At 34.8% G+C, this 13999-nt stretch overlaps 1 protein-coding gene across 1 annotated transcript; it reads right to left on the bottom strand.

The window, feature by feature from the left end:
- Window positions 1–9425: 9425 nt before the first annotated feature.
- On the bottom strand, window positions 9426–11842 carry LOC120280758 (protein indeterminate-domain 11). Its single transcript, XM_039287703.1, has 3 exons — window positions 11255–11842; window positions 10744–11140; window positions 9426–10630 (listed from the first exon to the last, which is right to left on the bottom strand). The coding sequence occupies exons 1-3, from the start codon at window positions 11418–11420 to the stop codon at window positions 9739–9741; spliced, it is 1455 nt and encodes a 484-aa protein (XP_039143637.1). The 5' UTR covers window positions 11421–11842; the 3' UTR covers window positions 9426–9738.
- Window positions 11843–13999: the final 2157 nt, after the last annotated feature.

Below are 13999 nucleotides of genomic sequence, written 5' to 3'. Positions count from 1 at the left end.
TTTTAATTGTGTCAATCTTTCCCTCAAATCAAAGCTCTTGCTTTACTACTAAGTAAAGTTCACAAAGTTCAAAAAATAAAGGAAAGAAATAAAGAGCAGCCGGACTCCTAAAAGAAACAAAGGTCAACCACTACTTATCTAGGTTGACTATTTTCAACAATGTAAGTAAAACCTAATTAACCTCTTGTACTACCATTATTATTATTATAATTATTATTATATATAGTCTTTATCAATTCTTTTGAGAATTACATAGCCCTTGTTAAAAGTTAAAACCTATTATATGCCTTTTTTCTATAAAAAAAATATTTATTTATTTATATAACCCTTCCTTGTAGCATAACTTTATTTTAAAATTATAAAAGTTTTACAAATTAATTTAAATTGTTTATTTAGTGAAAATTTAAAATTTATGAGGTCATGCATGTGTCCAATTAGTAAAAGAATGCATGCGCTATTAGTTAAAGAATTCATGCACATTGATATTATTTTACATGACACAATTTGCTTGATTTAAAAACAAAATCTTAGATTATATTAAATTGTGCCATTATAGTTAATTTCTTTAGTTTTAAAAATGATTTTTAAGATATTAACAAAGTTTAAGTTGTAAAAGGACAAACATACATTTCCAAAAATTTATTAACTTAATTGAAATTTTTTCTTTAATAATATAAACAAAATACAAATTGAAACTTTATGTGTGATCTTTGATACGCTTGCTTGAAAACTTTGTAGTTGCAACTCGATTCCTACACCTTATATTTACTCTATGTTTATTTTTTATTCTATCTGGTCTCACTTTATGTTTATTTCTTTCTCGTTAATGTATTTTAAATGGTTTATTATTTTAAAAAAAATCTATCTCTCATTAAAAAGTGATAATGGTTTTATATATATATATATATATATATAAATGAGGAAATCTGGTCGGTGTATCCAGAGGGGCCAGTTGTTTAATATGTTTATGGCAGTTAATTAGTTGTATTTTCCACTGCTAGTGTATATTTTTTTCAGTCACAAATCCACTGTTTTTTATCAATGTGATTTATTCATTTTCTAAAAAAAATAAAAAACAAAAAACAAAAACACACAAGATTTTATAACCAATTAATGAGTGGTAGTTTGACATCGTGTCTTTTTATAAAGAGTGTTTATCTCGCTGATAAAGTGAGTTTAAATTTCAGCTTATGTAAATAATAGCATAGATGTTGTAAAATTCAGTTTTTCGTGTGTGATTATCCTTAATAAATAGTTTGTCTAAATTTAAACAATATATATATAAATGAAGAGCACAGGTGTTGTAAAACTCAGTTCCTTGTGTGTGACTATCCTGATGTAACGAATTTTCCTAGAACTTAATCAAGGAAATTCAATAACAGAGAAATCTATCTCAAATTGAATTAGCAATCAACTTCTCAATGAAATTCAAAGAGTTTCTATTCAGGAAAACTCTAATTACCTCAGATAGTTCTCAAATTAGCATCTAATAACATCCATTTACCGGGAAAAGATGCAAACCACGAACATCAAGGGTTTTCAACAAACAAGTAATAATCCTCAAATGGAAAAGAAATGGAAATTCTTGAGCTCACGAGCTATAGATCGGATAAAAAGGCAGGGAAAAAGGAAGATAGCGGGAATCACTTCCCTCCCGATCGGAATCGCCGGGAGAGGACCACGGAGAGACTCCACACCAGGCCTAGAACTTTCTCTCTTCTTTCTTACTTCTTCTCCACTCTTCTTTAGTTTATATAGACCCTGTCCACGTAGGTGTAACCACTTAGTGGTAAGTTGTGCCTCGTCCTTTACTGCCATAGGGACCAGTTTGTCTCATACTGTGAATCCCTTGACCTTTTGATTTTTCCACTTCTCACTCGCCCGCTTAGTCGCCCAACCATCTTCTCTGTTGCCTCAGTCGATTTGCTTTGTCTTTGGAATAAAGTTGCTCAGTCGACTCGACCGGTGACCTCCAGAGCACGTGGCGATCTTTAAAAATTCTTCTCCCGCCTTTTGTCAGCAGTTGGCGCCATTTGCTCAATTGAACCCGTAACAATACCCCCCATTTTCAAAGATCTTGTCCTCGAGATCAAGGTCAGGGTAATTCTTGGCGACATGAGCGGCATCCTCCCATGTATGGTAATCATCCTCCCATTTTACCAAAACCTGGCGAATCACCCGGCCATTGTGCAAGATATCTACGTTACGCAAAAATGGCACGAGGTTCTAGAAGAGGACCATGCTCATCGAGTTAGGAATGACAATGGTATCTTTGGAAGAGACCAAATTATCACTAGTATGGCATTTTTTTAAGTAAAGACACATGGAAAAGCTGGATGTATTTTTGCATTGTCTGGCAATTGGAGTTTGTAAGCCACTGTGCCAATTCTCTGTAGAACCCGAAAAGGTCCAAAGTATCTCATACCTAGTTTCTGGTTTCTCCTCGAGGCCAAGGAATGTTGCTGTATGGGCTGCAATTTAACCAATACAAAATCACCCACCTCAAAGAGATTTCGAGTCCTCTTTTTATGCGCCATTTTTTTCATTCTCACTTGAGCCTTCAATAGATTACTGTTTGAGTTTGTTGTAATACCCGATCTCGATTCTTTGCGATGAAGAGAGCTACCTCGGGAGGGTCTTGATCATTTGAGTAATAGGTAGCGAGTTGAGGAGGATCCCTTCCAAAAAAACAATCTTAAAAGGAGACATTGCTGACCTTTGTAATGGAATGAAGTGTTATACGAGTGGGCCCATGGCGATGGATTAACCCAATTTACAGGGATTTTTTTACGAGACAAAAGCACCCTGAGTACAACTCAAGACATTTGTTAAGGGCTTGATTGGCCATCTGTTTTGCGGGTGGTAAGAAGAAGACATTGATAGAGTAGTTCCCATAGCTTTAAAAAGAGTTTGCCAGAATTTGCTTAGAAACCTTCTATCTCGATCAGTAACAATCGAATTGGGAACTCCATGTAGTTTAACTATATTCTGAATGAAAGCTTGACCACACTAACACTTGTAAAAATCTGATTTCGAGTGGAATAAAATGTCCGAATTTGGACAAAGCGATCAACAATTACCATGATCACGAGAGAAACCTTTGGATCTTTGGTAGCCCCGATATGAAATCCATTGCTATATCCTCCCAAATTTGATGAGGTATAGAGCAGCAGTTGTAACAAGCCTCCCGGATGAGTATGACTCTCCTTTGCCCGTTGACAGACCAGGCAATTTCGAATAAAGTGAAGCACATCCTGTCGCATTCCTTTCCACATATCTTTGGTTAGCAAGTCTTGTAAAAAGTCCGTAAGGACCAGCATGTCCCCCGACTGGAGTAGCATGGAATTCATACAGAAGAAGATTTTTCAGAGAACCATTGTCAGGAATAAAAATTTTATGATCATACCACAGTATGTTGTGCTTCCCACGAATAATGTGAATCCACGGTTTTGTGTTGTTGCGGTGATGAATCATATCGGCCTGAGAAAAGGATCATTCAATTGGCATTGAATAATTTGATTCAAAAATGTCACTCTGAGCAGAAGAAAGCCATAAATTGTCTCGACGATTGCATCAGTGACCAAATTTTTCTTTCCCAGGGTTTTATATTCAATGGAAAAGTTATAACCCAACAATTTAGGTAGCCACCGTTGTTGTTCGGGTGTATCGAATTGTTCTTGGCATAAGTGCTTCAAGGATTCTGATCGGTCAGGATAATAAATCGTTGCCCAATCAAATAATGTCTGAATTTCCCATGACCTCGATGATTTGTAAAGCAGGTTCCACGACATAGGGTGATTGTTTTTGCATGTTTGGTGTCAATTTCACGGAAAAAAATGCTATCGGGTGATTATTACGGTGAGGGACGAGCTCAATTCCGTCCCAGATGCATCTGTTTCTAAAACAAAAGGTAACGAAAAATCTGGTAATTTCAATACCGGTGCTGATGATATAGAAGTTTTCAATTCCAAGAATGCGGTGAAGTGAATCCGACCATTGAAAGTTATCTTTTTTTAGCGGATCTGTAAGAGGTCCCATAATTCTTTGCATATCGTGTATGAACTGCGGTAGTAACGCTGAGTCCCAAAAAAACCCTCGCAATTGTTTGGCTATTGCAGTCTTGTGATTAAGATTGATTCCACTTTTGATGTGTCCATCTTGACTCCCTCAGCAGAGACCAAATGACCCAAATAGTCAATTTGATACATACCAAAACAGCATTTGGAATACTTGGCATAGAGATGATTATCAAGTAAGGCTAGCAGTACAATCTCCAGATGCTTAATGTGGCTTTCCCAATCTACACTATACACCAAAATGTCATCGAAAAAGATCAAGACAAATTTCCTCATGGCAAAACTGAAAATACCATTCATTAATGCTTGAAAAGTGGCAGGCGCATTCGATAAACCAAATGGCATGACAAGCCATTGAAAAATGGCCATGATATGTCCGGAATGCCGTTTTGTATACATCTTGAGTGTAACAACACACTGGTGATAGCGACCTCAAATCTAATTTGGAGAAAATTACGGCCCCATGTAATTCATCAAGCAACTCATCATTCTTTGGTATGGGAAAAAGCATCCTTAATGGTAATTGCATTCAATGCTCTATAGTCAATGCGAAACGCCAAGACCCATCTTTCTTTTTTTAACTAGCAACACTTTGGGGAGGAAAAAAAGGGCTAGTACTCTGTTCAATTATTCCATCCTGCAACATTTGAGATACCATTGATTCAATTTCTGATTTCTGGCTATGTGGGTACCGGTATGGCCTAACCTTGACCGGTTGTGAATACATGCGTAAAGGAATACGATGATTGCGACTACGGAAGGAGGAAGACCACTTGGGACGAGAGAAAAACCCGTCGATACTTTAATAATAATTCTCGTAAAAGTATCGGGCATATCTGCGAAAAAAATCATTTCTGAGTTTCATCGATCATAGTAGACATACACTTTGCATTGACACCAGTTGAATTGTCAGGTTCAGTGGGATAAATCTCATAAGATTCAGCAATCGACTTGGATGAAGATAGTCTGTTCAATTGGTGGAGAGATATCTGCTGTGGAAGAACCCCACATATCACCTTGCAAAGTAATAAATTGTCCCTTGTGAAAAAAATTGAATGGAGAGCTTGCTATAATCCACAACATGGCGCCAAGTGTGGCCAACCAAGCGGCGCCTAGGGATGATTTCCGCTCTCGCTATAGAGCGATAGAAAAAAAGCAGAGGCTGTCAAAGTGTGGCCACATGCACAGATTGGTAGTTGGTGGATACAGCCTGTAACTTCTAATGTCTGACCATTGCCCACTAAGACCTTGAATGCAGATGTCGGTTGCACATCTAAATTCAGAAATCGAGCAAGTCTCGGTTGAATGAAACTATCGTCACTGCCCCCATCGAGGAGAATTTTGACTGAATGTCCATTAATTGTGCCAGAAAATCGTAGAGTACCAGAAACCGTAGTGCTATTCATGGCATTTAATGAATGTTTAAGTGACTGCTCCTCGCCTGTGAAGTAGTATCTAACTCCACAACAAAGTCATTCCCATCATGCTGTGACTCCTCAGTAGAATCTTCATCCCATTGTAATAACAAAAGTCTCCTATTAGCACATCGATGAGAAGGTGTAAACTTCTCATCACAATTGAAACATAAGCCTTTAGCTTTGCGCAGTTGCATTTCATTAAAGCTTATTTTCCTGTATGGAGATTCTTTGCATAGGTCTTTGAGGATCTTTGTCGATGTGGGCCCCGGTGGCTACTATTTGGAAGAACCGGGTGCTCTCGATTGGCGGAGGTGTTCCCTTTGCTTGATGTAGCGAAGGAGTGATATCAGGAGAAAAAGAGTTTTTCCGGGACCAATTCTTGTTAGAAGGGTTATATTTCTCTTCATAAAGCTTTGCCAATGAGACTGCTGCTGGTAAGGAATCCGGTTTCCAAGGAATTACATCCCGTTGAATATCTCGTTTCAACCCACTGATAAATCGAGACAAAAATGCAGAGGGCGACATTCCCTCTACTCTATTAGCCAATTCCATGAATCTAGCATAATAAGTGGCCACAGAATCCTCTTGAAAAAGGTTGAACAATGCATAATCTGGAGATTCATACACAGAGGGTCCATAATCATGAACCAATGCCTTGACCAATGATTGCCACGAAGTTAGCATCCCAGTTTTGTGTAACATCTGGTACCATGGAACTACTTGGCCATCAAAATGAATAATAGCCAATTGTATTTTCTCACCTTCTTCCACACGGTAATAATCAAAGTACTGCTCGGCCTTGAATATCCAATTAAGCACATCAATTCCTTCAAACCGTGGAAAATCAACTTTAACGGATCTGGTATGATAGATCTTGGTACCCTTCTGTTCATTCTCACTGATTAACTCATACTGTAGAGGATGAGGTAAAGAAGAAGTACTAGCAGTACTCTGATTTTGCTGATTTTCAAAATACTTTGTGAAAGTGAGTAAAGCTTGTTCTAACTGCTTAACTTTCTCATCCCGTTGATCCATAGCCATTAACAATCTTTCCTCCCTTTGATCCATAGTAGAGAGTATCAAATCAAGCTTGGCATTGAGATCCTTCTGACGAGTATGGTCAGCCATAATGAAAGCACCAAATATGTAACGAATTTTCCTAGAACTTAATCAAGGAAATTCAATAACAGAGAAATCTATCTCAAATTGAATTAGCAATCAACTTCTCAATGAAATTCAAAGAGTTTCTATTCAGGAAAACTCTAATTACCTCAGATAGTTCTCAAATTAGCATCTAATAACATCCATTTACCAGGAAAAGATGCAAACCACCAGAACATCAAGGGTTTTTCAACAAACAAGTAATAATCCTCAAATGGAAAAGAAATGAAATTCCGAGCTCCGCGAGCTATAGATCGGATAAAAAGGCAGGGAAAAAGGAAGATAGCTGGGAATCACTTCCCTCCCGATCGGAATCATGGGAGAGGACCACGGAGAGACTCCACACGGGCCTAGAACTTTCTCTCTCTTTCTTACTTCTTCTCCACTCTTCTTTAGTTTATATAGACCCTGTCCACGTAGGTGTAACCACTTAGTGGTAAGTTGTGCCTCGTCCTTTCTGCCATAGGACCAGTTTGTCTCCGTGAACTGAATCCCTTGACCTTTGATTTTTCCCTTCTCACTCGCCCGCTTCGTCGCCCAACCATCTTCTCTGTTGCCTCAAAGTCATTTGCTACGTCTCTGGAATAAAGTTGCTCAAGCGACTCAACCAGTGACCTCCAGAGCACGTGGCGATCTTTAAAATTCTTCTCCCCGCCTTTGTCACAGATTGGCGCCATTTGCTCAATTGAACCCGTAACACCTGACATATGGCTTGTCTATATTTAAATTATATATATATATATATATAAAGAGTACATGTGTTGTAAAACTCAGTTCTTCATGTGTGATTATCTTTAACATATAGCTTGTCTATATTTAAACAATATATATATAAATAGCATATGTGTTGTAAAACTCAATTCCTAGTGTGTGACCATCTACACATAGCTTATCTATATTTAATATACATACATATATATATATATATATATACAATTAGCATCTAGCAAGGGGTATGCTCTATGTCAACGGGCAAAGGGAAAAGCACAATATACAAGACACATCACATGCCATTTCACCTTCGCTTTTCCCTCTTTCTCAATGTTTGGATCACGAGATGACCACAATATACAAAAATGAAAAACATCATCACCAAATTTTAAATAGAATGTGAGGGAAAAAGAATGTGGTAGCAATATTGGGAATCATGCATGGTGGTGTGCAAAACTGCCAAAACCCTTCTCATGATATATACCTGCTTCTTAATTTCATACCCTATATACAATTAAGTCATTAACTCACCTTATTACCATTCAGACAAGGAACATATATATATATATATATATATGCTCAAAAGAATAGAAGAAACACACTACTGCAAATCTGCAATGCAACCCTTCTCAGTGTGTCTTTATATATATATTATATGTAACTTTTCTATTTTCAATGCATGTCTTCATGTTTCTCATGTTTTGACTCAGAAAAGCACTTTTGTCATTTATCATGCATACGTTCTCACCACCATCCACTCACTTAGCTTCTTCTTCTTGTTGTTGTTAAATCTTCTTGTTTCCTCTTAAAAAAAGTTCATTTTTGGATAATTCTACACAGCAAGAGTATTATATATATATATATATATGAAATGCTGAATTTATGTTTTTTAATATTCGTTATTTGGAAGTGAAAAAGTAAAATAATAGTTAGATGCATGCTGATTTTGTAGGTTATGCAACGGTTACACAATATGTTATTTATTTATTTTTTATTTATAAAACGTGGATAGGAAGTGTGTTGAGATGTGCACAGTGTGACATTAATATATTAATTAAAATTCGTTTGTGTTTTCATGCTTGCATCCTATATAGACTGAGGTTTGAGCATATTTTGACAATGACACAGAATATTTTACACAGAAAATTCAATATTAATAGATTAAGAGATCATTACCAATGTGTATTTTTTTTCCAAATTTTTTTTTTTTTGCAGTATTAAAGACTAAAAAAACATCTGCCTGAAATCCCATTGTGTGCTGAGTTACATACTACTAAGAATGGGGAAAACATTTACTCCTATAATATATTAAATAGAAAATATGAAATAAGTTAATTATACTAAATATAAGCACATATTGTAATATAAAAAAATTATGCCACTTATATTATATTAAGATTCAAACATATAAAGTAACAGTCTTATATAAAGACTAGCTTGATACAACATAGAAGCATAAGATAAACATCGACATATATAGTTCTTAATGATCTGGTGTAATATCATAAGCAAAAATTCCAAATGAAGGTCCTCAAAATATTTGAAGAAGCACCATCATATATTACCCTTATCTTTCATTTATCTTTAAAAAAAATAATTTAAAAAAAAATTATATATATAAATAGTTGGTTAGGCTTCGTTTTATATTAGTTTCTACATATACAAGTTCACTCATGTATATATTTCCTTAGGTACTAAATGAACACACTAGTTTTATATATATTTAAGTCAAAAAATAAAAAATAAAATCCATTTCATTTGTTGTGCCATTTTTTCAAAATTCTTATCTCTATTGCTTCATCCATTTCTAAAGACTATATATATATATATAAATATAAAGAAAGGGGAACTTTTTCCTTAACAATCTTACCACACTTCTAAATCCCTTGGTTTAAATTTAGAGCTTGTTTCTCTCATGTCTGAATCACTGAAAAGTCTGCAACTCTGTGTCCATATAATTTGGACTATATATATATAAACACACACAAAAACAAAACACCATGATATCACATTGAACTCCAATGATTCTCACAAAAAGAGCAAACAAAAGCTCCTCAAATGATTGATAGCCTTTTTCATTTAGTAGCCAATATATGTGTGATCCTCAAGGTTCAAGTTTGTTTGCACCCATTTTCTTGCATTATTAATTATTAATTTGCATGCTCTTTATTACAAACATAATACACATAAAGAACTTACAACAGTAATTAATTAAACAAGATAGATGAAAATCAACATAGAAGAAAATTAAGGAGGAATACTTTTAAGAGTGCAATAGCAACCTCTTAATTACCACAAAATTAAATAAAGACATCACTAGTGAGTGAGCAAAGTAAATATTTTTCCTTACCTTCTCAAACACTCACTGTCTTTCATGGATGATGAGGATGAGGTTGAGGATGAGGATGATGGTGATGATGTTCATAAGAAGAAGAACTCATGCAAGAGTCCAACCCTGCCATGTTAAGAATGTCCCTTTGTGACAATGCTCTCCCTCTAAGTCCCAAAAAGTCTCTAGTCAACCCTTCATTAGTCCCAACAACACCACCACCTCCTCCTCCTCCTAGTCCTAGTCCTACTACCCCTACAACTTCCTCATTCCTCTTCTTCTCTTCTTTCTTGGTCACAAGAAACCCTCCAAATGCATCCTCAAATGAACCATCAAAACCAGAAGCTTGAGCAATAGGATTCAACATCATCTCTTGAAGTAGTGTAGTTCCCCCACTACTTCCACCATTTCCTTGATTTGAAGATAAACCAAGACCAAATAAAGTTGAAGTAGTAGTTGTACTAGTAGAAGAAGAAGCAGCCATTTGACCATGAATTGAAGGCCTACTCATGGTTGCACCCATTTGAGCTGCTTTTTGGAGCAATGCAGTGGCAGACATGTGTGGAGATGGTACTGAAGTTTGGTAAGAAGTTTGGAGTGACACTTGACCTTGGTTTTGGCTTTGATTCTCATGTGAGTACTCTTGCTGTTGCTGTTGTTGTTGATGTTGTTGTTGTTGATGTTGTCCTCCTAGCCATGGAGTTATGTCTCCTCTCATGTTCATCAAATGCTGTTGCTCTCTTTCTCTTTTCAGTGTCAGCTCTTGTGTTTCATGGCTGCTGATGCTCATCAAGTTGTTGTTAGAGAAGAGAAGTTGATGATGAGGATGATGAGGATGATTGTGATTAATCATAGGATTAACACCAGTGATTGATCTTGCACTCTCTTCAGCCAATGCATCACAAAATGCTCTGTGTGTTATAAAACTATCTCTCCTGCAAATTAACCACAGAAACAACACCTTGAGAAGTTGATGATGCTGATGATATTTATGAACAAAAACATGAAGATATTTATAAAATATATATATATATATATATATATATACCTTGAGAAGAGAGTGCCACAATCACATCTATATTCTCTAGTGCCACAGATTTTAGAATGAGCTTTCCAATCAGATTGAACAGCATACTTCTTAGAGCACTTCTCACACTTCCACTTCTTCTCACCATGTTTTCTACTAAAATGTTTCTTGATACCTGTGAGGTCTCCTAGTGCTCTAGAGGGATCATGGTGCACACATGAGACTTCTGGACATATATACACCTTCTTCCTCACTTCCTTACTTGTTCTTTGCTTAAGTTTCCATGGCAAGTTGTGGCCTCTTCTGTGAAGTTGCAGGTTTTGGTCTCTTTGAAACCCTTTGTTGCAGATCTCACACACAAACCGGTTTGTTGCCATTAGTGTCTTTGGTGACAAAGCTATCACTTCTGCATCTGGGTCTAAGATCCAAAATCCAAAACACAAATAACCATTACCAAACAAAAAAAAAACAAACAAACAAACAAAAATTAAATTGAACATCAAGAACAAAACAAAAAGAAGAAAAACAAAACCTGGGTTTCCTGGAAGACTTCTCTTCTTCTTGGCAGGGTTTGGATTTGGAGAGACAAAAGAAGACTGTTGCTGGTTTGAAGAATTACTAGCTTCACCAGATGCAGAAGTGAGATTAGACATGTTTTCCTCGACTTGGTTTTGCTGAATTATGAACCCTTTCATCATCTTTCTCACCAAAAAAAACTTGAAATATATAACAAAATTTGTCTAGATCTATATAACAACCTCAAATCATCTAAAACAAAATCCTTACATGCATCTTGCCTTAAGCATCCCTCAAATACTCCACAAAGAAAGACATAAAAACAATAACTACAAGAAGAAGAAGAAGAAGAAGAAGAAGAAGAAGAAGAAGAAGAAAGGAAACAAAAACAAAATCTTTCTTTTGCTCATAAGAACAAAAGAATCCAAGCAAGTACTCACAAGAAACTAAGAGTTTTGGTTACTCATAATAATGAACAAATAAAAATCAAAAGTTCTTATAAAGTAATCCTCAAATGAATACCAAAGCTATGGAGAAGATAACAAGAAATGCAATATGAAGAAAGAAAGAGAAAGAGTGAGAGAGAGAGAGGGTCTATGTGGATGAGAAGAAGGGTAAGCCAAGTGTATAACCATCCACCCATTTCACCTTCTCTCTCTCTCATTGCCCACACAGTACAACCCAACACTGACGTTGCACTTTCTGTCTTTTCCTTTGTTCCCTACGCATATCTAGAAATTCCTTTACCTCTTTCTATCTCTCTCTCTCTTTGCAATTTATATATTTATTTACTTAATTATTTTTTAATATTTTTAACTTGTTACCAATGGGACTGTGTTTGCATGGAGTCAACTAACTAGTCAAGACAGCAAAGTATTATAAAAGAAAAGTATTAAATACATGCACTTAAGATGGCTTTTTGAGGGAGGTATTAAATTAGGGTTTTGGTGTTTGCTTTCTTCTTCCACAAAAGTGAGAAAGTGAGGGATTGAAAAGGAGGGTATGATGGGCTCTTGATTTATATTATTCACATTGGGAGGAGGAGGAGGAGGAAATATATATTGTGGTTGTAGTGTTGTGGTGGTGGTGGTAAAAAGGATGTGAATATCTACTACCTTTTCACCATTTACATTATCATGATTGGTCAATTGATTGATTTCTTCTTGCATGCTTTTGTCTTTCCATTTTTTAACTTGATATTTTTTTATTATTATTATTTTTTAATATCTTGGTATCCACTCAAAGTATAATTTAATATGTGTGAGTGCTAATATATTAAATAATTTTTTTAAACTAATACATCTGTTATTAGGAAAATTCTCACTTTAACATTACTTACCTTGGCATCACAGTTTATTTTTTATTTTTTTCTAATAAAGTAGATTTATTAATAAAAAAAATATAATAAAATAACTGAAAAATACAACATGGAGCATATATAAAAAAACAATTGAATGAAGCTGGGATGAACATGTAGATAGATAGAGATTCTAGTAGTGATGATGTACATGATGTTTTTCAAAATAAATTAAAGTATAATTACATATGGAAAAACAGACAAGATATTCTTATATATCAAAGCTAAGATGCTAATTAATACATCAATATATCTAATGATAATAAATTCTGGATGTGACTCAATAATAATATGAGTAGTGTTTTCATCTTACACTAAAGGCCTATTAATACATCCAGAAACTATATAAGATAATACTCTAATATATTTAATTATGAGAACTTCTATGATTCAACACTAACATAAGAATTACCTAAGCAAATGAAATATAATAAAATTGCCACCCGCAACAACAAAGCGATTAAGACATTTACTTCTCTTATGGACTGATGATTCAATTTTTAACAAATTGGTAATAATTATTTAAAATAAATTAGATAAATGTACAATAATAGAGTTAATACATCAACATATTTGTTTTTATTCTCAGGTTCAATTTTTTTTTAATATATGGTTAAAATATAGATAATGTGAGTGTGTTGTTGTTTGTCTACATTATCAATATATATATATATAATAAAATTAGAAAGTACATTAGAAATAAAATGGGGAATTCTTGGATTTGACATTCAATAATGTATGTGCAAGTGTTTTTCTTGTTGATTGATTCCTTTCTCTAGGTAAGATTATATTAGTGAGAAAGAAGACAATGATGGCATATAAAAATTGTAAACCATGCTTTCAAGTTTAGCAAAAATATATTCAAGTCCCGTGAGCTTGCAGCTTTTTAGGGTCTCTTATGGAATCCATGGGGCCCTTTTTCTCACTACTTTTAAGCTCTTCTTTGTCATTATCTTGTTCCTTTCTCTACTTATATTAATACTTAATGCTAATGCTTCATAATTGCTTAATCTTAACATGCTTTCCCAGCTCATCAAATCCTATTTTAAATTAAACTTTTAACTTTAAATTATTGATTAATTAATTAACAAGTTTGCATGGTTTTGGATTTGTTCTAGTGACTTGTTCTCTTGGTCATTGTGAGACATTTCAGTACTTGTTCCCAAGAAATGCTCTAAACTTGAGTGTAAAACCATGTTTTTAAATTAATTATTATTTATTTTTTTTGGTGATGAAAGTGGATGTTTGTTTCATTGTTTGCCTTTGCATTGGATGGAGGAGTTTATTATATATATATATATATATATATATAAAATAACTTATTAGAGCTTGGATGTATCACAGAATCAATCTTTAGAGAACATGAAAGTGAAACCATGACAAACAGAATATGTGTGACCAGCT

The sequence above is a fragment of the Dioscorea cayenensis genome, chromosome 17 (genome assembly GCF_009730915.1).
Source record: "Dioscorea cayenensis subsp. rotundata cultivar TDr96_F1 chromosome 17, TDr96_F1_v2_PseudoChromosome.rev07_lg8_w22 25.fasta, whole genome shotgun sequence".
NCBI lineage: Eukaryota > Viridiplantae > Streptophyta > Magnoliopsida > Dioscoreales > Dioscoreaceae > Dioscorea > Dioscorea cayenensis.
This window is presented reverse-complemented; position numbering and strand designations above follow the sequence as displayed.

What these genes read in the sequence shown, in the direction of transcription:
- LOC120280758 (XM_039287703.1), bottom strand. Translation starts at nt 11,420, where the DNA reads ATGATGAAAGGGTTCATAATTCAGCAAAACCAAGTCGAGGAAAACATG. An exon ending in AAGTCTTCCAGGAAACCCAG is followed by an intron (nt 11,141 to 11,254) that starts GTTTTGTTTTTC and finishes TTTGGATCTTAG; the next exon opens with ACCCAGATGCAGAAGTGATA. An exon ending in TGTGGCACTCTCTTCTCAAG is followed by an intron (nt 10,631 to 10,743) that starts GTATATATATAT and finishes GTTAATTTGCAG; the next exon opens with GAGAGATAGTTTTATAACAC.